The sequence below is a fragment of the Gymnodraco acuticeps genome, unplaced genomic scaffold (genome assembly GCF_902827175.1).
Source record: "Gymnodraco acuticeps unplaced genomic scaffold, fGymAcu1.1, whole genome shotgun sequence".
NCBI classification, from domain to species: domain Eukaryota; kingdom Metazoa; phylum Chordata; class Actinopteri; order Perciformes; family Bathydraconidae; genus Gymnodraco; species Gymnodraco acuticeps.
In genome coordinates this window covers 140047-163670 of record NW_022991207.1, presented here as the reverse complement: position 1 = coordinate 163670, position 23624 = coordinate 140047, and the positions used below count along the sequence as shown (strand labels likewise).

At 38.7% G+C, this 23624-nt stretch overlaps 1 protein-coding gene across 1 annotated transcript in view; it reads left to right on the top strand.

Moving 5' to 3' along the window:
• si:dkey-21p1.3 (collagen alpha-1(I) chain) overlaps positions 1 to 23624 on the top strand; it is a 56004-nt gene that overhangs the window by 10846 nt on the left and 21534 nt on the right. Inside the window, exons 4-29 of the mRNA XM_034238603.1 lie at positions 2046 to 2165; positions 2827 to 2865; positions 2981 to 3034; positions 3148 to 3201; positions 4378 to 4485; positions 5442 to 5495; positions 5757 to 5810; positions 6959 to 7003; positions 7568 to 7621; positions 8580 to 8624; positions 8728 to 8781; positions 8860 to 8904; positions 10665 to 10718; positions 13769 to 13813; positions 14807 to 14860; positions 15449 to 15493; positions 15725 to 15778; positions 17526 to 17633; positions 18731 to 18784; positions 18891 to 18944; positions 19036 to 19080; positions 19193 to 19246; positions 20863 to 20907; positions 21390 to 21443; positions 22811 to 22864; positions 22966 to 23019. Coding sequence (XP_034094494.1) covers positions 2046 to 2165; positions 2827 to 2865; positions 2981 to 3034; positions 3148 to 3201; positions 4378 to 4485; positions 5442 to 5495; positions 5757 to 5810; positions 6959 to 7003; positions 7568 to 7621; positions 8580 to 8624; positions 8728 to 8781; positions 8860 to 8904; positions 10665 to 10718; positions 13769 to 13813; positions 14807 to 14860; positions 15449 to 15493; positions 15725 to 15778; positions 17526 to 17633; positions 18731 to 18784; positions 18891 to 18944; positions 19036 to 19080; positions 19193 to 19246; positions 20863 to 20907; positions 21390 to 21443; positions 22811 to 22864; positions 22966 to 23019 — 1500 coding nt within the window. The remainder of the gene's footprint in view (positions 1 to 2045; positions 2166 to 2826; positions 2866 to 2980; positions 3035 to 3147; positions 3202 to 4377; positions 4486 to 5441; positions 5496 to 5756; positions 5811 to 6958; positions 7004 to 7567; positions 7622 to 8579; positions 8625 to 8727; positions 8782 to 8859; positions 8905 to 10664; positions 10719 to 13768; positions 13814 to 14806; positions 14861 to 15448; positions 15494 to 15724; positions 15779 to 17525; positions 17634 to 18730; positions 18785 to 18890; positions 18945 to 19035; positions 19081 to 19192; positions 19247 to 20862; positions 20908 to 21389; positions 21444 to 22810; positions 22865 to 22965; positions 23020 to 23624) is intronic.

Sequence of the window (23624 nt, the reverse complement as noted above, 5' to 3'; positions counted from 1 at the left end):
GAGAAGTAGAAAGTACAGGTATTTGTGTTCAACATGTAAGAAGTAGAAAGTACAGGTATTTGTGTTCAACATTAGAGAAGTAGAAAGTACAGGTATTTGTGTTCAACATGTGAGAAGTAGAAAGTACAGGTATTTGTGTTCAACATGTAAGAAGTAGAAAGTACAGGTATTTGTGTTCAACATGTAAGAAGTAGAAAGTACAGGTATTTGAGTTCAACATGTAAGAAGTAGAAAGTACAGGTGTTTGTGTTCAAACTGTAAGAAGTAGAAAGTACAGGTATTTGTGTTCAACATGTAAGAAGTAGAAAGTACAGGTATTTGTGTTCAACATGTGAGAAGTAGAAAGTACAGGTATTTGTGTTCAACATGTAAGAAGTAGAAAGTACAGGTATTTGTGTTCAACATGTAAGAAATAGAAAGTACAGGTATATGTGTTCAACATGTAAGAAGTAGAAAGTACAGGTATTTGAGTTCAACATGTAAGAAGTAGAAAGTACAGGTATTTGAGTTCAACATGTAAGAAGTAGAAAGTACAGGTGTTTGTGTTCAACATGTAAGAAGTAGAAAGTACAGGTATTTGTGTTCAACATGTGAGAAGTAGAAAGTACAGGTATTTGTGTTCAACATGTAAGAAGTAGAAAGTACAGGTATTTGTGTTCAACATGTAAGAAATAGAAAGTACAGGTATTTGTGTTCAACATGTAAGAAGTAGAAAGTACAGGTATTTGTGTTCAACATGTAAGAAGTAGAAAGTACAGGTATTTGAGTTCAACATGTAAGAAGTAGAAAGTACAGGTGTTTGTGTTCAAACTGTAATAAGTAGAAAGTACAGGTATTTGTGTTCAACATGTAAGAAGTAGAAAGTACAGGTATTTGTGTTCAACATGTGAGAAGTAGAAAGTACAGGTATTTGTGTTCAACATGTAAGAAATAGAAAGTACAGGTATTTGTGTTCAACATGTAAGAAGTAGAAAGTACAGGTATTTGAGTTCAACATGTAAGAAGTAGAAAGTACAGGTGTTTGTGTTCAAACTGTAAGAAGTAGAAAGTACAGATATTTGGGTTCAACATGTAAGAAGTAGAAAGTACAGGTATTTGAGTTCAACATGTAAGAAGTAGAAAGTACAGGTATTTGAGTTCAACATGTAAGAAGTAGAAAGTACAGGTATTTGTGTTCAACATGTAAGAAGTAGAAAGTACAGGTATTTGTGTTCAACATGTAAGAAGTAGAAAGTACAGGTATTTGTGTTCAACATGTAAGAAGTAGAAAGTACAGGTATTTGTGTTCAACATGTAAGAAGTAGAAAGTACAGATATTTGGGTTCAACATGTAAGAAGTAGAAAGTACAGGTATTTGAGTACAACATGTAAGAAGTAGAAAGTACAGGTATTTGTGTTCAAACTGTAAGAAGTAGAAAGTACAGATATTTGGGTTCAACATGTAAGAAGTAGAAAGTACAGGTATTTGGGTTCAACATGTGAGAAGTAGAAAGTACAGGTATTTGTGTTCAACATGTGAGAAGTAGAAAGTACAGGTATTTGTGTTCAACATGTAAGAAGTAGAAAGTACAGGTATTTGGGTTCAACATGTAAGAAGTAGAAAGTACAGGTATTTGAGTTCAACATATAAGAAGTAGAAAGTACAGGTATTTGAGTTCAACATATAAGAAGTAGAAAGTACAGGTATTTGTGTTCAACATGTAAGAAGTAGAAAGTACAGGTATTTGGGTTCAACATGTAAGAAGTAGAAAGTACAGGTATTTGTGTTCAACATGTAAGAAGTAGAAAATACAGGTATTTGTGTTCAACATGTAAGAAGTAGAAAGTACAGGTATTTGTGTTCAACATGTAAGAAGTAGAAAGTACAGGTATTTGTGTTCAACATGTAAGAAGTCAAAGTAAAAAGTCATCAGAAAAATAATTAGTGGAGTAAAGTACTGATACCAGTGACATGTACTTAAGTATAGTAACAAAGTAATTGTACTCCACTACTTCCCACCTCTGCTTCCATATTAAAATAATCTCTTTGTTTTCTGTCCTCTCAGGGTTATTCAGGCGTTATGGGCAGGACCGGGCGGACAGGAAATCAGGGTCCCATTGGTCCTCCTGGGATGCCGGCCATTGTTGTTTTTAAAAACTCTGAAGAAGAGTGGGAGGATTTTAAGGTAAACAGCTGATACATCTCTGATCCAGTAACCCATCGATCTTTGGTGATTGAACTGGGATCTGTTCAATTAAGTAGTATTATGCCAATATAATGTAATTCAAATAAATTAAACATACACAGTGCTTTGCCTGTTTCGCTGGTTTTCAAATTAATATTGACGGTGTTTGTGTTGTTGTATATTGAGCCTTCACAAAATATCGGTTTCATAGTAGGCCTACTATTATAGTAGTAGTTGTAGTATTATACTAGCATATACACAGGGCCGTCCCTCCCTACAGGCCGATCATGGGTTCCTCGGCTTATGAGCTTGGCTTGTGCGCAGTTCTCTGATTTATTTACCATTTACCGCACTTTATAAAAAAGTAACTGTGTTGATAATAATAATAAAAAGGAATTATATTATATTATTATATTATATATTTTTTTTCACTCCTGTCGGTTGGAGGGGGGGGGGCATCATCTCACAATGTCGCTTGGGGCATCAAGTTGGCCAGGGACGGCCCTGCATATACATCAGTAATATTGTAACACACATACTTGTATATTTCACATGTCACCTAATATATATTACATTGTAAATAATTCAATATACCACAAATTAATCAAATCACAAACAGATAAAGGCTCTACGACATTAATGACATTTCATGTCCTTACAGAAAGAGAAGATCTACAAAAAGCTGGTCTCCTCCTGGCCGGTAAGTGTTTGTTTAAAAAACATGAATGCACTTCCCTTCTTCCCCACAGAAAATAATATAACCTTATTTACAGAGTTAATACATCCTAATTCAATAATAAAATATGCATTTGCAGAAACGTAAGGGGCCTCCGGGGCCTCCTGGACCTCTTGGACATGAAGGACCAATTGTAAGTATAAGTGTTATTGATTTCTTGAAAGGCAAAAGGCTATCATGATAATACTAAGCAACAAACCAAACAGGATATTGTAAAAGCACTCCGGTTGCTCGTTTTGTTTGCAGGGGCGGCCTGGAAGTGACGGGAAGCAAGGACGAAAAGGAGTTGAAGGGAAAATCGTAGGTATCTCTACATTATTCGCATCTTATCTACAGCGAGGCCTTGTGAGATTAAACAATTTCCTCGACTATCTCCTCTTACATTTTCCAGTTGTATTGCTGGCTCCTCTGACGCAGCGGGATTGCTTTCCTTTTCCCTCAGAATGTATTTAGCGCTATGAGTGGAAAAAGCAAGAAATATCTACAAATATATATTACATTGTGACTTATTTCCTGATGTCGGACCTGACGAATAGATGAGTCTGAGTCTGGGCAAACCCTACAAAGAGTACATGTGTACATTTATCACATGAGCCCTTTTAAACAAAGCAATATATCTCATTTAAACCTGGTTAACTCCAAACTCTTCAACAAAGCCAGTAAGTCCATCGTGTGTGAATGTGTGTGTACATTAAACAGTTCCAGTAAGAGAGATAGTCCAACCAATATACAGCATGCAGTATCTCTCCTTGTACCCAAATCATCAATCATCTGTCGACTTTTAGCAACTCCATTGAAGGAAGATCAGTTTTGAAATGTAATGGTTTCTCTCTCAGCCCATGCTACACGGTTTATCAAGTTAGATGAACATCAGGCAAGCGAATCTTCCTTTATTCACTCTGACATAAAACCAATTAAACCAAACAAAAACCTCCTTGACACAGGTATCAACAACACATCCATGGATCAGATCAGGAAACAAGCGAAATTCAATGAACTGCGTCATTAATAATGTGTGATATAAACAAGAAAATATATCATCAAATATCTGGGGTTGGGGTTACGATACAGTACGATAATACTTTAATGGTCAGATCCAGTCTGAAATGCTCCTGGCATCACAGCAGCTCCATTTGTAATATCAACAAACAAATATCAAGACACAAGACATGGAAAACAAACAACAAACATTGAACATAACAGCAGGATCAGTGAGAGATGCTCAAAGAGCCTTCAGCGAGCATCTGATCTGGACTCAGCTCTGTGTTTACTGAGAGGTCAGACTGGAGCACAGAGGATGCTTCAGGCTGACTTTAGTGAATCTCCATTAGATGGTAGCAGTTCAGATTCTCTGTTCAGAGCATGCTTTGGGTCCCAGAGGATGCTGTTGGACAGCCTCTCAGGTTATTATGGTCTGCTGAGTCAGAAAGATATTTGAAACCAAGAGTCTTGATCACATGTTGAGTTGTTCTTCAGGGCAGTCCTGGACCACAGGGGGTCCCTGATCCTCAGGGCCGACCTGGAAGAGAAGGGACCTCAGGAAACCCTTCTGCCCCGGGACATCCAGGCCCACCTGGAGAACAGGTAAAGACATTGGTGAAAACATCTCCCTGGTCCCCGGCTTGAGCTTCAACATCAGGATCCATGTATCTGTGATCCTCTGCAGAATGGAAGGAGTCATCACATACAGAGCATCAACTAGTTCCTGAACAGTGTCCTTCACATGCTGATATCCAAGAGAGGGAGTTACACAGTCACAAGATGGAGGAATAGAAAGCAGTATTCAATGTTTACTTCAGATGAGCTCCACGTCAGAAATGAGCATGCTTGATGTCTCTCTCCATAGAGGCTGAATCATCATGTTAATCACATAGCTATTGTAAGGGAAACTTCTGCAGCAATGGAGAGTCAGGACTCAGAGAGACACAAGGAGAGTTGGAGCTTTGATGTCAAACAATGATGTTTATTACAACGATACGGCCGGAGAATTCATATCACAAGTCACAGCAGCCAAAGGTTCTGACTGCCCGGGTGGGTTGCCATGTCAATTCTTCCCAGCCTATCTCTGGATAGACCCTTTAACTAGTTTACAGAGAGTAAACAACATATTGGGGCGTTAACACCTGGAGACACTGAATCACTTATCTGACTCTTAGGCTCTGTGACCGAGAGTTGACCGGTCATAAAACTGGTAATGTCAACAATAGCTGAGACTTCCCATTCCTTAAGACAGATAACAGACTTAGGGTTGGTCGTAAACGTCAACACACAGAAAAGGTTAGACTCCTAGGAGTAAGACAAAATTAATCCCTAACAGAAATCATATGCCTCAAACAGTCCTGATGCTCTTCTAGGTAATCACACATCCTGTCATGTTCACAGCTACAGTTGGGATACCTTTGTTATCATGTTACTCTCATGTTGGAGGAGGACATTCAGTATTTTCCCAACAGACATGTAAAATATGTGTTTTCACAATTATCATCTGTACTCATCAGTGCAGTCGTGCTATAAATCCACTTTTCTACTCGTCCCTATAGGGTCCCCAGGGCTACAGAGGAGAGAGGGGCAGCAAAGGGGAGCTGGGTGAGTGGGTAAGAGTGGATTTCTAATGCTATGAGGATGGAGATAATTATATATTTATACATATATATAGTTTATAAATACTGTATGTCTGACTCTATTAGCTTAGCTAGCCAATTACCTTCTCATTCCTGCCGGTGACCACTATATCAATATTCACTGGGGGTTACAGAAGTGTTGGCTAATATACTATTTTGTGAACTACTGTACGTCGTTGAACTGGAGCATTTTATTTATTGTTGTTAGTTAAGCTTGTGTTTCTCTGTCTGTAGGGTTATCATGGGGAGGCTGGACCACAGGGACACAGAGAACGTAAAGGAGACAAGGTGAAATGCTAACACACACACACACACACATACCATGTATACATCACTTCAGGGGACATTACATTGACTTACATGCAAGACTTATCCTAACATTAACCATAACCAACACATGCCTAACCCTAACCCTAATCCTAAACCTAACCAAGTCTTCACCCTAAAATGTCCCCTTATGGGGACCTCCATTTTGTCCCCATAAGGGAGGCGAGTCCCCACACGTGACTGTGTAAACAGATTTAGGTCCCCACAAGGATAGTAATGCTAGGCCACACACACACACACACACACACACACACACACTATTGTCTGCCTCACACACACAGGTACACGTACACTTACACACAGGTACACACACACTACTGTCTGTTCACACACTACTGTCTGCTTCACACACAGGTACACATACACACACACACACACACTCTGCTCACACTCACAGGTGTGTTCACTTACTGTGCCCACAAGGATAGTAATGTTGGAGGCCACACACACACACACACACACACACACACACACACACACACACACACACACACACACACACACACACACACACACACACACACACACACACACACACACACACACAATAGCAGAGCCATCTACACCACTAGACACTGCAGAGGTTTTGTTTTTTTCAAACATCTCTTTATTAGTTTTTATGCACAGAAATGACACTTAATAAACAAGACAGACTTTACATACTATCAGCAAAACAAAACAGGAAAAGAAAGAAAGAAGAAAAGAAAACAGAAACAGAAACACAGCCCAAATAATGTCTTCATTCTCCCAATCATGTTGTAGACCATTATGCTCCAGGAAGTCATAAAAGGTTTTTCCAGATCTCCCAAAACCTGTCCAGTTTCTTTTGAAGGAAAACACTTGACACTGCAGAGATATTAAAAATGTCCACATATGACATTTTTTGCAATTCTCATATGTCATCCTGCTCACAGAGGATGGATGCTGTAAATCCATTCGATAAGCACAGTGTACTGTAGCTGTGAATGATCCCAATTCAAATGTATTGTTTACAATGCTGCTAGTGCTAAACCAGAACAGTTTGAATTAAAACCAGGAGTGGTAAAAAAGGGCGAGGCTGCATCAGCTGAATATGTGATTCTGATTGTTCCTCTTTTTGTCGCCATCAGGGAAATAAAGGAGTCAGAGGCATCATCGGTATCCCTGGTTACATCGTAAGTATGGATTACTCTACAATATAATCACAACAACTGTCACGCCTCCGTCAATGGAAATAACTATTTTAATATACACGACAAATCCAAATACAGCAGTACTGAAAATCATAACTTTTCTGTGCATGTCACCACATTTTCAAGTCAACTTTATTGTCATCGTGTTGTATCGTTTCCCCAATCCCGAATACAAAATTACAAATATATATAAAAATATGTATATCCTATATATACACAATCAACAGACACATTTATACACATGCACACATTAAGATAAAAGCACAACAATCAATATATACAAAATAACAGTCACTTCACTAATGTACATTTCCCAAAGATATTGAAGTAACTGTTATTTTGTATATATTGATTGTGTATATATATATATATATATATATATATATATATATATATATATAGGAAGTACATATTTGTATTTTTGTATTCGGGATTGTTGGAAACGGTATTTCGATCTCTCTGTCTACACACAAACTGGAAGATTGACAATAAAGTTGACTTTGACTTTGATTGTTTACCTTCAATATCTATATTTCTTGTGTTCAGGGTATTCCCGGAGCCAGGGGTCCTGCTGGATTTCTGGGACCATCAGGAGTTACGGTCAGTGTCAGTCAGACATATCTGTATAAAAACCAGTCATTAACATCCTCATACAACACCTGTAATCAGCAGACCTTTGAGGCTTTTATCATTATGGATGCGTCTCACTTCGGTTATTTTTCATTTCCTCGCTCCTCGCTCCTCGGTCTCACCGGAAGTTGATTTGTCTGCGCCATCTTGAGTACCGTCCCAGTGGCCTTATTTGTGCCGGAGGAGCGATAACGGAGGAGCGATAATCGAGGAACCACCAGACCATCCTCCGGTGAAATCTTCAGACACTCGCCCCGCCCCCTTACTGTGTATTGCTCACTGATTGGACGATGCGGCGCATGCACTGATCTGGCTGCTGTCAAGCGATCAGCTGTGCGGCGTCATCACAAACGGACGTCGCTTCACGTGACGCTCCGGAGGAAAGGACGTCCCATTGCTCTTAAAACTCATTTCCCTGCTTCTCGTGGTTTCCTTGCGTCTCTCCATGCTTCCCTGGTGGGAGGGACTAGACGCAGGGAAAGGACGCAAGTGAGGGAAGCAAGGAATCCATTTAACCGAAGTGAGATGCAGCTATTGAGTCAAGGCCGTTAACATTTAAAGATTTCATAGAATTACAGACGCCTTTAGTTATGCATAAAGCAAAACACAGAATACTGCCAGGAAATAAACACATGTGTTTTAATTTCAGAGGATGAGCATCATAGGAGGAAATTACATGTTAAGCGTCAGTTTGCACGTACCACTTTAAAGCAGATGAGTGTCTCTTGGCGTAAAGAAGTGGAATTCTTTGCCGAATGATTTAAAGGGCTGTAAGAACATTTCTATGTTTAAGAACATGTATAAAGAAAGCGTAATTAGACATATGAAGTTGACTTTTGATTGTGTTGTATGTTTCAGTATTTGTGAGCAACTGTGACTGAAAGAATATTGCTTTTATTTGACTTTTTTATGGTTATTTCATTTCCAGGGAGGGATCGGAGCTCAAGGCTTTGGGGGACCACCTGGCCCACCTGTACGTTTGTTATACTTCTACAATATCTGCATTAAAATGAAAGAATAATGATGGTGGATTTAATATTGACGTGCCATTGAAGTGCATTTATCCATCTGCTCAGGGACAAATGGGTCCCAGAGGAATAAAAGGCATGTTGGGCTTCAAAGGACCTCCGGTGAGTAGCTGATAAATCCAAATCGACTCATAAATGGATATTAAAATAAAACCTGTTTAACTGATAAATGTGTTGTAGGGTCATCAGGGTGATCTGGGTCCCAGAGGAGCAGCTGGACCTAAGGTGACAAAACACACCAACACTCTACAATAGACCAATACACTTAAAAAACAGAAACTTATAGACAGGTTATATACAGTACATAAAAAGGCTTCAAATGACATTTTTAAACATTTTAAAGTAAAATGCTTCAATCTGGTGCACTTTGAGCTCCATATGAAAAAGATCTGTATACATTTCAATAATCATACTGTAAGGGAAACTTCTGCAGCAATGGAGAGTCAGGACTCAGAGAGACACGAGGAGAGTTGGAGCTTTGATGTCAAACAATGATAGTTTATTACAAGGATACGGCCGGAGAATTCATATCACAAGTCACATCAGCAAAAGGTTCTGACTGCACGGGTGGGTTGCCATGTCAATTCTGCCGTGCCTATCTCTGGATAGACCTTTTAACTAGTTCAGCGAGAGTAAACAACATATTTGGGGAGATAGACTAAACAGCTGGGCCCACTGAATCACTTGCGTCTGACCCTTAATGGCCTCAAAGCCAGTGTTCCCACAGCCGTAAACCATTTTGTGACCGAGAGTTGAACTGGTTTATCAAGATAGCTGGAGCCTCCCATTCCTTAAGAGAGATAACAGAGCCAGGGTTGATCGTAAATGTCAACACACAGAAAAGGTTAAATATCTAGGAGTAAAGACAGAAATATTCTTTGACACATACAAATATGTGAATATAACCAATAACCTACCATAGCCAATAACAAATACATTTAACTTATTTTGTTGTTGTTCATTCATATCTTATTTTACCTGGTTAACATTTATTTATGCATATTTTTCTAATTAATCTAATTTTAAACTATATTTTTGGTTTACTGTCCTATAAGATAAGAGAAGACTTTACTTATCCCGAAGGAAATTGTTGTGCCAGAGTAACACAAATACAATAAACACAGCAGCACAATAGTAAAACTGTACACTAACGGTACGTCCACACAGCAGTTTTTCAAAAATCTTGAAAATCTTGGAGCTGGGCGTGTCTGAAAGCTTGGGGATTTTTTGCGAGCAACGCGACCAACAACCAATCACATGAATCTCCCGCCCCCGACATACAAAGCAAAAAACCCCGGGGATTTTATGCGAGCAATATATATAAATATATATATATAAACTCCCCAAACAGGTGAAAACCTACCAGTTTCCCCCACTGTCTCTGCCACCTCCCTCCATGCCTGGTCCCTCCGGTTTGTATCCCGTTAATAGTTCTGGTCGTAAAGAACCGGGTGATTTGCTACTGTAATTTCTCGTTTGGAATATGAGGAAATGAACTGCGGGCTGGCTCTCCCTGCTTACACGCGGTTTGATTGACTAGCGCTTCTACTGTCAGATTTGCATAAACGTGATTTGATTGGCTGACGCTTCCAGCTCAGCTTCAAAAGTTGAACATTGCTCAACTTTTGAATCCTGGAAATCCTGGAAATCTTCGCTTCGCTCCCCCACAATGCAGTTTGGCGAAAAGCGAGGCAAAGTGACGTCATCCCCATTCAAAGTCAATGTGCAGAGAAGCGTTGGAAGCGGTGGAAGATTCGTCTAAAGCTGCTGTGTGGACGTACCGTAACAGAGCCGTAAAAAGAGCAATTAAATATCTACAGGAAACAAAGACATAATTAAAGTAAATATTACCAGTATTTAGCATACTGTATGTAAACATTGGAATGATTTCAAACCTGTTTTTATGTATCCACAGAGACTGAATAATGACGTTAACTTACCTGAATAAATGTGTGAGCTGGATGTGTGCTTATGCTGTGTTTCAGGGAGAGTCTGGTCCTGATGGAGCGGTCGGGCCTCCCAGCGTCCGTGGCCCTCAGGTATAAAAGACTGAAGTGTTTTATTCTACATTAATACCAAAGCATTTCAATCAGGAGAGACTTCATTTCTTTGTTTAAGAACATTTATCGACACGTGGCCATATGATAGAAATTGAAATAGTCTTTGGCGATTAGACCCCGATCCTGATATCGTATATCTTAAAGGTCGCCTATTCTGCAAAATCCCCTTTTCCACGTCTCTTCTACATCATCATGTGTCCCCTCTTCTTCATGTCTCTTCTACATCAACATGTGTCCCCTCTTCTTCATGTCTCTTCTACATCAACATGTGTCCCCTCTTCTTCATGTCTCTCCTACATCAACATGTGTCCCCTCTTCTTCATGTCTCTTCTACATCAACATGTGTCCCCTCTTCTTCATGTCTCTTCTTCATCAACATGTGTCCCCTCTTCTTCATGTCTCTTCTACATCAACATGTGTCCCCTTTCTTCATGTCTCTTCTACATCAACATGTGTCCCCTCTTCTTCATGTCTCTTCTACATCAACATGTGTCCCCTCTTCTTCATGTCTCTTCTACATCAACATGTGTCCCCTCTTCTTCATGTCTCTTCTTCATCAACATGTGTCCCTTCTTCTTCATGTCTCTTCTACATCAACATGTGTCCCCTCTTCTTCATGTCTCTTCTACATCAACATGTGTCCCCTCTTCTTCATGTCTCTTCTACATCAACATGTGTCCCCTCTTCTTCATGTCTCTTCTACATCAACATGTGTCCCCTCTTCTTCATGTCTCTTCTACATCAACATGTGTCCCCTCTTCTTCTTCATGTCTCTTCTACATCAACATGTGTCCCCCTCTTCTTCATGTCTCTTCTACATCAACATGTGTCCCCTCTTCTTCATGTCTCTTCTACATCAACATGTGTCCCCTCTTCTTCATGTCTCTCCTACATCAACATGTGTCCCCTCTTCTTCATGTCTCTTCTACATCACATGTGTCCCCTCTTCTTCTTCATGTCTCTTCTACATCAACATGTGTCCCCTCTTCTTCATGTCTCTTCTACATCAACATGTGTCCCCTCTTCTTCATGTCTCTCCTACATCAACATGTGTCCCCTCTTCTTCATGTCTCTTCTTCATCAACATGTGTCCCCTCTTCTTCATGTCTCTTCTACATCAACAATGTGTCCCCTCTTCTTCATGTCTCTTCTACATCAACATGTGTCCCCTCTTCTTCATGTCTCTTCTACATCAACATGTGTCCCCTCTTCTTCATGTCTCTTCTACATCAACATGTGTCCCCTCTTCTTCATGTCTCATCTACATCAACATGTGTCCCCTCTTCTTCATGTCTCTTCTACATCAACATGTGTCCCCTCTTCTTCATGTCTCTTCTACATCAACATGTGTCCCCTCTTCTTCATGTCTCTTCTACATCAACATGTGTCCCCTCTTCTTCTTCATGTCTCTTCTACATCAACATGTGTCCCCTCTTCTTCATGTCTCTCCTACATCAACATGTGTCCCCTCTTCTTCATGTCTCTTCTTCATCAACATGTGTCCCCTCTTCTTCATGTCTCTTCTACATCAACATGTGTCCCCTCTTCTTCATGTCTCTTCTACATCAACATGTGTCCCCTCTTCTTCATGTCTCTTCTACATCAACATGTGGTCCCCTCTTCTTCATGTCTCTTCTACAATCAACATGTGTCCCCTCTTCTTCATGTCTCTTCTACATCAACATGTTGTCCCCTCTTCTTCATGTCTCTTCTACATCAACATGTGTCCCCTCTGTGGAAAGAGACTCTGAAAGTTTCAGGAACAAAGATTCTCTCTCTTTTTGATCCATTTCTATAAAAACCTGTCTGAAAATGAGCTGATCAGATTTTGGCCACTTGATGATGTCATAACGATGTGTTGTCTTGTGTAACCATTAGCCAATCAGCAACCAAGGTAACCCCCCCCCCCCCTTATCACCTGAATCTCCTCCTAGAGCACATTGAGTTCTTTGTAACCAAATCTCTCTCAGAGGGGCGTGGGGAGGGGCTCCTTATTTTCATCTGAAGTAACAGACAGAGAATCAGCACTTTGGAAAAAGGGCTGAAACAGAGGGGATTATGGGTAATGCTGACATGATCTGTCTGGTGTTTCAGCCAATCAGAGACAGGCTCTGGATATATCTGAGCCCTGTGAGATATTGATGAAGAACAGGATAACAGGGGGCCTTTAAGATCTTAAAGGCCTGAAATCACAGCTGACTGCAGGAGAACCATTTTAAAGTTCGACTGCAGTACGATGATTGGCTGCTGGAGGTTGAGGTGACATGTGATTGGTTAAAAGAGGACGCCCATAATGAGCTGGTTAATGCAGCTGCGGAGTGAATGAACGTATACCCAGTCTTCCTGTTGTAACTCTTTTATCAGTTTATTTTGTGGCAGAAACAGAATCTGTGTGTTAGTGTAAGTTAGTTTGCGTTATGGAAACCAATTTACAATTCAATATATTACTTTGTGTGATGTGGCGGCCATAAACAAGAACCGAAGGAAGACAATTAAAAGTGACTTTCTTAAGGAGAAGAATAGTACTCCTATTTTTTAATAATTGTGACAAATACTGTGTTTACTTTCATGCACATTCCTGTTTGATAGGAATATAAGGAGCAGTGTTTTAGCACGATACTCTGGATTACATCAACTGTTTTTACTGAGTGTAGAAATAAGCCTCATCGTACACCTGCAAACTCGAATATCATTAAAAACTAAACATTCCCTTGTTTCTATGTTTTGGGTCTCACACGTTTGAAATATCATCCTCTTTCACTTGGTTTTAGAGTGGTTTGGTTTATTTATTCTTATTGGTTTAATATTCTACAAATGGTGTTCTGCTTTAATCACCATTTTCATCTAAGTTCTTTTTGTGTGTGTTTTGTTGCCGAGGATTTTCTTTACTTGTCTAAATAGTAAAGGAAATCCCTCTCAATGTATTTCTGAGATCAAAGGAATGCTCTTTACATGCACACATCATATTTCTTTGTCTTATGAGGCAAAATGTTTTAAAGAGACAATGTGATTGATATGTTTCTCCAAAGGGAAAACCAGGACCAGACGGCCCTCCTGGTCCCAAAGGAGACGCTGTGAGTACTCTTTATCTTAATGATAATGTGATTCATGAAACAACAACAACAGGGTGAGCAGGATCCAGACGTTGCATTTAATACATGTTTGAATACTAAATATTCAACCATCTCTTCACATCTGTCTTCCCTGTCAACTCATTTCCATCACCTACTTTCCATCTCCATGAGCATTACTTCAGTCGCATGCTTTGATCACATGGCAATACTCATGTTGTTGTATAATGTTTTTATAGTTTATATGCTAGGACGTTAGTATTTTGGTTTTGTCTTTGCTTTGTACAGCCCTTTGAGGTATTTCTTGTGATTTGGGGCTATAATACATTTCGATTTGATTTAAAGGGGACCTATCATGCTAAATGCACTTGTTTATGTCTTTTATACACAAATAAAACCCTGTCTTTTCCTCCGTACCCAAATCTCTAAAAACGGGGAACAACGGAGCTGATCCAGATTTGCGTCCGATATGACGTAATATCTGAAATGTGGACCCACGGCCCAATCAGAAACGTTGCTATCAGAAACAATGCCCGACTGTTTTGGACGTAATATGGTCGGTGTTTACATTAGCATCGCTAACACTCAGAGCTAACCTGTACTGGAGAGCATGTGTGTGAAGAAGCAGGAAGTAAAAAGGAACTCACCTTGTGGTATAACCGGCAAGAGAGAAAGCCTTTGAGCTCCAGACTGTTTCAGAGAGAATCCTTGATAATCCATGATATGGAGTTTCATCACGGCAGCATTTAGTTTAGACGGTAGCTGCCGGGTCCCGCATGAGCTCAGACCCCTCCTCTTTAAAGCTTTATACCCAAACAGCACTTTAGAAACAGGAAGTGAAATAGAGGGATATGAGGCATGGCTAGAATGATCTGTTTGGTGTTTGGAGCAAAACACTTCATAGACATGTTTTTATATATTTGTATATATCTGAGACCTATGCTGTTGCCTACAAATGCCTTTAAATATACTAACTACTTGTGTGTTTCTCTTCAGGGAGATACAGGAGATGAAGGAGACATCGGAGAACCTGGACCACCTGGACTTTATGTAAGACAACAACATCTACAAAAAGTATTAATCAGAATCAGAAATGCTCAATTTATCCATGAGGGGAAATGGATTTTGTTAAAGTTGCTCCATTTTACAATATCTTCAATATATCTACAGGGTAGTTTTATAAAAGCTGAAGTACCAGGCTCCTCCAAAAGTGAAACGGAAATATATATATATATAAGACAACACAAAAATACGGCAAGAAGAAACAGAAATAATAATAATAGATACAATTTGTAAAGCACCTTTCAAGGGACCCAAAGCCGCTTTACATGGTGAACAAACAAACAAACAAAAGGGGCACATAGTAAAGTAAAAGATTAAATAAATAGCAGTATTAGTGTTCTGGTAAAAATATAAATAAAATAGTTCAGGAGAATGATGCGAGTGACCAAGTGCAAGTAAATGCAGGAGAAGTCAACTAAATAGAATAAGAAAAGATAAGATTGATAACAACATTTAAAATGTCAATACTAGAGGAGATGCATTGAATTCCTTTATTGCCAAAAAACAATCCTGTCCAGAAACCAACAAGCCATAATAAAAGATTAACTCAGATGTTATTCTTTCTTTTCATTCCAGGGAGCCAATGGGAATCCAGGAAGGTCTGGACCCTCAGGTGATCCCGTAAGATTACTTAAAGCAATTTCTTTACTTCAATAATAATGTATGAAAAGATTTAATCTCACCTTATCAAGCTTTACTGTGTGTGTGTGTGTGTGTGTGTGTGTGTGTGTGTGTGTGTGTGTGTGTGTGTGTGTGTGTGTGTGTGTGTGTGTGTGTGTGTGTGTGTGTGTGTGTGTGTGTGTGTGTGTGTGTGTGTGTGTGTGTGTGTGTGTGTGTGTTTTTCTCTACCAGGGCACTAAAGCAAAGCGAGGTTACAGAGGTGATCGGGGTTTTAATGGAGACCCGGTGAGTTAAATCCCTCCTGTCTTTATTTGCAGGTTCTTTTTAAACACTTTAATCCTTAATTTGTTCTGACCAGAGGAAGTAGTGGAGTACAAATACTTTGTTACTGTACTTAAGTAAATTGTTCTGGGATCAGTACCTGTACTTTCTACTTCTTACATGTTGAACTCACATACCTGTACTTTCTACTTCTTACATGTTGAACCCAAATACCTGTACTTTCTACTTCTTACATGTTGAACACAAATACCTGTACTTTCTACTTCTTACATTTTGAACACAAATACCTGTACTTTCTACTTCTTACATGTTGAACTCAAATACCTGTACTTTCTACTTCTTACATGTTGAACTCAAATACCTGTACTTTCTACTTCTTACATGTTGAACTCAAATACCTGTACTTTCTACTTCTTACATGTTGAACACAAATACCTGTACTTTCTACTTCTCACATGTTGAACTCAAATACCTGTACTTTCTACTTCTTACATGTTGAACACAAATACCTGTACTTTCTACTTCTTACATGTTGAACTCAAATACCTGTACTTTCTACTTCTTACATGTTGAACTCAAATACCTGTACTTTCTACTTCTTACATGTTGAACTCAAATACCTGTACTTTCTACTTCTTACATTTTGAACCCAAATACCTGTACTTTCTACTTCTTACATGTTGAACTCAAATACCTGTACTTTCTACTTCTCACATGTTGAACACAAATACCTGTACTTTCTACTTCTTACATGTTGAACTCAAATACCTGTACTTTCTACTTCTTACATTTTGAACTCAAATACCTGTACTTTCTACTTCTTACATGTTGAACTCAAATACCTGTACTTTCTACTTCTTACATGTTGAACCCAAATACCTGTACTTTCTACTTCTTACATGTTGAACCCAAATACCTGTACATTCTACTTCTTACATGTTGAACCCAAATACCTGTACTTTCTACTTCTTACATGTTGAACTCAAATACCTGTACATTCTACTTCTTACATGTTGAACACAAATACCTGTACTTTCTACTTCTTACATGTTGAACTCAAATACCTGTACTTTCTACTTCTTACATGTTGAACACAAATACCTGTACTTTCTACTTCTTACATTTTGAACCCAAATACCTGTACTTTCTACTTCTTACATGTTGAACCCAAATACCTGTACTTTCTACTTCTTACATGTTGAACACAAATACCTGTACTTTCTACTTCTCACATGTTGAACTCAAATACCTGTACTTTCTACTTCTTACATGTTGAACTCAAATACTTGTACTTTCTACTTCTCTCATTTTCCAAACAGCTGGTTCCTTTAGTCTGAATGTGTGTTTGATGCGTGATCATTATTCTTTAGAGTCATTGCGTGCCTATTGATTTGAACACGATCCGTGTATCCATCATTTCCTGGTCTTCTCTAAAGAAGAGGGACCAATGGAAACGTTGTCATGTTGCCGTTGTTCAGCATGGAAACATTCATTAGCTAACAATGACATTATTGTTCTATTAATATAAAGGGAGGTCAGGTACTCTTTAAAGCAGCTGCTAGTTATGGGTACTTTTTACTGAAGTACATTTCAAAGCCTCTTTACTTTCACTTGAGTAAAGAAGTTTAGTCAGTACTTCTACTTTCACCAGAGTATTTTTAAACACGAGTATCTGTACTTCTACTTGAGTAAAGGATGTGTGTACTTGTACCCTCTCTGGTTGTGACTCAGTGTGTTGTGGTGCGTTCAGGGACCTCCAGGGCCTCCAGGTAAACGAGGACTAAAGGGGCGCCGAGGCCCCTCAGATCTCGAGGGAGTTGGAGGACCTCCGGGGCCACCGGGACTTTCTGGGTCTCCTGTGAGTGAAATAAACGAGACGAGTGAAGACAATGTTAGCTAACAATGCTATTGAGAGTGTGATAATAGGCAGTGGTGAACAGAAACTAAGCACATTGACTCAAGTTCAGTACATTTTCAGTTACTTAAGATAAGATGTACTTTATTAATCCCAAATGAATTATTAATAAAGTACATCTTATCTTATCTTACTTCCTGCAACTTTACACTTTTGCACCCCAACAACTCAGAGGAACATATTGTGATTTGTACTCCTCTACATGTAGCGTATATATAATATTCAGAATGATTCACATTTGTATATATGTAAGTAGTGTCACATGATACTTACACTTTTATATGTATTATATTTATGTGAACTCTTACCTGTCCTATGCTTTGTTTCAATCTGTTCCTGTTGCTGCTTTAACACCTGAATCTCTCACAGTTATCAACATTAAAAACCGTATAAAGGTATTTATTTTATACAAACTGAGTAAATCACAGCATTCGCACATTTCTTCAAATAACCCTTAGAGATAAAAAAAAAAAAAAAGGTTAATCTTATCTTAAAGATGTATTATATTTACATTAATCCCTTGGTGAAATTGGCAAGCTTATCATTTGCACTACAGTAAAAAAAAAGCTTCTCATTTACCAAGTGCATTATTAGTGATGAACAACAAATGCATTAATAACTATAATACAATAATTCAAAATATATTGTTCTAAAAGGGCCAGCTGTGTGGAATAAATTCAGGGGCGCACCTTGCAAACAGGCAAGGCAGGCAACTGCTTGGGGCCCCGGACCAGAAGGGGGCCCCCAAAGAAGGTAGATTAAGAAGGTCCACAGCAACGACAACATGAAACACACTTTAATTTACTGCAACGACATGTCGGGAAACCCCCTCAAGGGGGCCCCATGCATAGCGCGCCATAAAATGCTGCTTCTTATTTTAAGTTTCGTTACCTTGCTCCGCTCTCGGGGGGAGACTCTAGGATCGCCACTGAATAAGTACCTTAACTTCTTGAACTTTAAGTAATTCTGTCCTTTGCTTGAGTATTACTCCGCTTTCTTATCATTACCTTTATTTAAGTGAGTATTTCTACAACATTTAGGGCCTTGAAGGCATCATGGGAGAGCAGGGGAAGCAGGGGAAAGACGGACTGAAGGTGGGTTTCACAAAAAGTTGAAAGAATCATTACTTTTTCTGTCATTACAAAGTTAAATGTGTGTGAAAGTGTGCATGTGTGTGAATTTATACATGTTTTTTTGTAGGGAGATCGAGGGCCAATCGGTGTTCAAGGAGTGTCTGGACCCCGAGGCGACAAGGTGCGACAAAGATGGATTATTAATTCACTTATATGAATACCTCAAATGAAACATTAAAGAGTTTTATTATGTGATATTCTTTCTGCCAAAGGGTCGGGAAGGTCGAGAAGGATTTTCTGGATTCCCAGGTCCCATTGTGAGTATGAATGAGAGGGTATTAAGCTTATTTTACATGCTAATCATTGAGCTAATTGCTAATGCAACATGCTATGTGCTAAATTGTGTTGTGGTTGTGTTTTCTGTTGCAGGGAGAGATGGGAAAATCTGGAGAGGGAGGACGTGAAGGAGAGCCTGGTATTAAGGTTCCTATGCGGCTGCATTTATTATTCTGTATTAATGAGACTACAGTGTCCTGCACAAACATATCATCTCTATTACGGATCACTTTTACACTACTTTAAGAGCTTTACTAACAGTTAAACATGGATTTGAAGCTGGTCAATATATCTTTACAACTAAATGTAAAGATTGTAGACTCTTCACGTCAATTTTAATGACCTTAACACTATTTATTTAAAGGGGACCTATCATGCAAAATGCACTTTTTGATGTCTCTCTACATCAACATGTGTCCCCGGTGTGTCGGGGAACTCACGCAGCGTCAGGAAATAAAACCCTCTCTCTTTTCCTCCGTACCCAAATCTCTAAAAACGGGGAACAACGGAGCTGATCCAAATTTGCGTCCGATATGACGTAATATCTGAAATGTGGACCCACGGCCCAATCAGAAGCGTTGCTATCAGAAACAATGCCCGACTGTTTTGGACGTAATATGGTCGGTGTTTACATTAGCATCGCTAACACTCAGAGCTAACCTGTACTGGAGAGCATGTGTGTGAAGAAGCAGGAAGTAAAAAGGAACTCACCTTGTGGTATAACCGGCAAGAGAGAAAGCCTTTGAGCTCCAGACTGTTTCAGAGAGAATCCTTGATAATCCATGATATGGCGTTTCATCACGGCAGCATTTAGTTTAGACAGTAGCTGCCGGGTCCCGCATGAGCTCAGACCCTCCTCTTTAAAGCTTTATACCCAAATCAGCACTTTAGAAACAGGAAGTGGAATAGAGGGATATGAGGCGTGGCTAGAATGATCTGTTTGGTGTTTTGAGCAAAACACTTCATAGACATGTTTTTATATATTGTTATAGATCTGAGAGCTGTGCTATTGCCTACAAATAACACTATAGGTGACCTTTAAGGTCTACAACATTTACTTTGACATAAATTGTTAAACACTTTTACAGTAACATAACCAACAGAGCCACCTTTATGCATTCACACATGACATATCAAGGCTTAACAAGAATAAACAAAGGTATTTCTCAACACAGGAAGAACAAATATGGGGGAAATAAAACACAAGTATTCGTCTGACAAACATTTTCATAAATTATTTTACTTACACATTTATAAATCTTTCATTTCAGTCGAGCCCAACAAAATAATGTTCATTAAAGGATTGTACACTGCAAAAAATGTAAATCTTGCCAAGTATATTTGTCTAATGTCGTGACACTTGATTTAAGACTTAATAACTTAAGTCTTGTTTCTAGACGAGGCATCTTTTTAGTCAAAGTCTCTTAAAAACATCTTATTTTAGAGGAACATCTCCAACTATCAACACAAGATGCATTTCTGGCTTTTTTTGTAACAAATTCCTTAATTCTGGTCAAATATAGTTCAAAATAAATTCTCCCAGCTTTTATCATTTTTCTAATCATCCCATCTTTACTTCAAGAAATCTCACCAAGCCATTTTGTACTTGTTCTATTGGCAGATCTGTTCACTTGTTAAAAGCGAAAACACCTTGTTTTTAGTATATATTTACTTGTTTTTGCAGCAGCATTTTGTCCAGTGTATCTCTGAAATTGCTGCCAGTATAATTGTTAATTTTTTGTAATGTGTACCTTTGTGTGTAGGGAAAGCTGGGCATCTCCGGTGTGACTGGACCTAAAGGCTTAAAGGTAAATTATATTGTTTTATTTTATACTAATAAGATAAAAATTAACATGTCAAGTAACCCTATTTAAATCACGAGCCTCGTTCAGTATTTAAATACTTGGTTGCTGTAGAAAAGGCCCCAAAGTTATAGTTATTGATATATATATTATTTTATTATACAGAGTTGATACCTGTTAAGTTGTGCCGTCATAGTGGGGAGGGGCTAACCCACGTGGTTTGGGTGACGTCACACATCAGAGGGAAAGTTATGCCGTCTTAAGTTTCCTATTGTGTGCGTAAAGTCAAGTCAAGCCTCATCTTAGCTCCTCATTTCCTCTATTCTGGACCTTTGGCCTTAAGTGGTGTTCTGGCCGACACACCTGGGTGAACCTAGTGATAGACACAAAACTAGTGCCAACACTGAGTTATCTCTAACTCTCCACTACAGTTGGTAATACTATTTTTGTATTATTTGGTTCAAATTTCTCACATAATCTAATTTCAGGGATTCCGTGGTAATTTTGGAAACAGAGGACAGGACGGACCTTCTGGAGTTCTGGTAGGAAAAACCATAACATGTATCAAACGTTTATATGTCTGACTTTATCCAGTTATCTCATTTTATAGGGTTCATACACTGCATGCTAATGTACATGGATACACCTGTAGATGTGCCTGGCTAATTGGACTGTGCCATTCCCCTAAAACCTTGAGGGGTGTTTAAAGAGGCTATATCTAAGCCACCCATCTTTAGAGTCTTCTCTCCCCTGCACTCAACAATGGACTGGCCAGTATTTAGTTAGATAGTTTTTGTTTAATAATTCATTCTAGATTGTATCTGCTTATATACAAAATAATTCACCTTTTTTTCATCCTAATTGATTTTGTTACCCATCCTAAAAACTGTATATATATTTTGGGTAAATACAATCCGTATCTTTCAACCTTTACCTGCGTTCCTAGTTGTTGCGTACCCTGGTCCTTAACAATGACATAAGTCCCTCTACTAAATTCAAAGTTTGTCAGACTTTATTTTTTCCAAATCAATGATAAAGTGTTAATGTTTTTGCAGCGGGGTTCATGGAGAGTGTTGGAGGCATAATGAGCTCAGAGATCAAAGTTAAGATTAAGTTGAATATGTGATTGGTTAAATAGTAATGTTTAATATGTGCCTTGCCGTGTCAGCTCTTCAACTGCATGTCGAAATATAATTTAAGTTAGAAGAGGACAGAGATGTGTTTGACAGCTGATGAGACAGAGATAGGAACAGTTTTTCGGCCACAAATTAAGAAAATGTTGCGATTTGTTCTCTCGATTTTCAGTGTCAGTTGGAGAGTCCAAATCCTTTTTCAACTAAGACCAAAGGCAGTTACTTTTTCTTTGCGTGTCTTTAACCTCCGCTCAAAAGTGGCTTATTGTAAGGTTTGAAAGCCACTATTGACAGAATAAGCTTAACAGTTGAAATACTATTTTATATTTGGTGCATACAGTATATATGGTAATTAAATGAATGCACACAATATCTGTTTTTTTTTTTACTGCACATATTTTATTTCAATGTAAATACGGCTTTATTTTACTATATATATATATTAGCATTATATTACATGTCACTTGTTAGACGCTTTTATCCAAAGCGACTAACATACTCAATACTGTGGGCAATCCCCACAGGAGCACTTTGGGGTGAAGTCTCTCATGCTGACTGCTGCGGGGTTTGAACCTGTGCTCCCCTGATCCCAACACCAACGCACTAACCTCTGCGCCACATGCCTCCTCTTCTTAAAATAGTTTGCTATGTCTGTGTTGTTTTAAAAAAAAAATACTTTTATGTATGCAGCACAACACCAAGTCAAATTCCTCGTACGTGTCAACCTACCTGGTGATAAACCTGTTTCTGATTCTGATCATATATTTTTCCATCAGGGAGCCATCGGTGCAGATGGACTGAGCGGAGACGCTGGACCTCCAGGACCAAGAGTGAGTAAACCACTTTATAGTTAACTCTGAACAAGTAAATGAGCTTGCTTTGAAGTGTCTCAAATGTATAACTGATACTCTAATCAATATATTTCCCACAGGGATCACCTGGGAAGACAGGAGCTCCTGGCCTTCAAGGACCTGTAGGGAACAATGTGAGTGCTCATTTTCATTTGATTTGATTCATTTAGAACGTGTAAAACAATAATAATAATGAAATGAAACAAGAGAATTATGATACTGTACAAACTTAAGCAGTATCAAATTGATAAACTAAGATATTATTGACTTACAAATTATATATAAACAAATGTTCTACCTAGAAGAAGTTTACACTTATTTAATCCACCCCTTCTCCCAAAAACTAAATTATTTAAATGTTTTCTTTTAACAAAATGTACATCTAAATCAATGTCTAAATACAATATACATTTACAATTATAAATAGATTATATCATTATTACTACAATATATAAATATATATTATTATTTTACTTAAAGGTGGGGTAGGTCATTTTGGAGAAACCGGCTCGAGTGGCTAGAACTTGAAAATACACAACCGGAACAAATCTGCCCCTTCCTCACAGAGCCCCTCCTCCAACACAGTACTACGGCTTCAAAGCACTTCAGATATTCATTGCTATCGGGATGTTAAGAGCATTCCATGGAATATAACAACAAGTGTATCTCGAGCCGGTTTCTCAAACTTACCTACCCCACCTTTAAGACAAATATAAAAGACTATCTTTTGACATCCAAA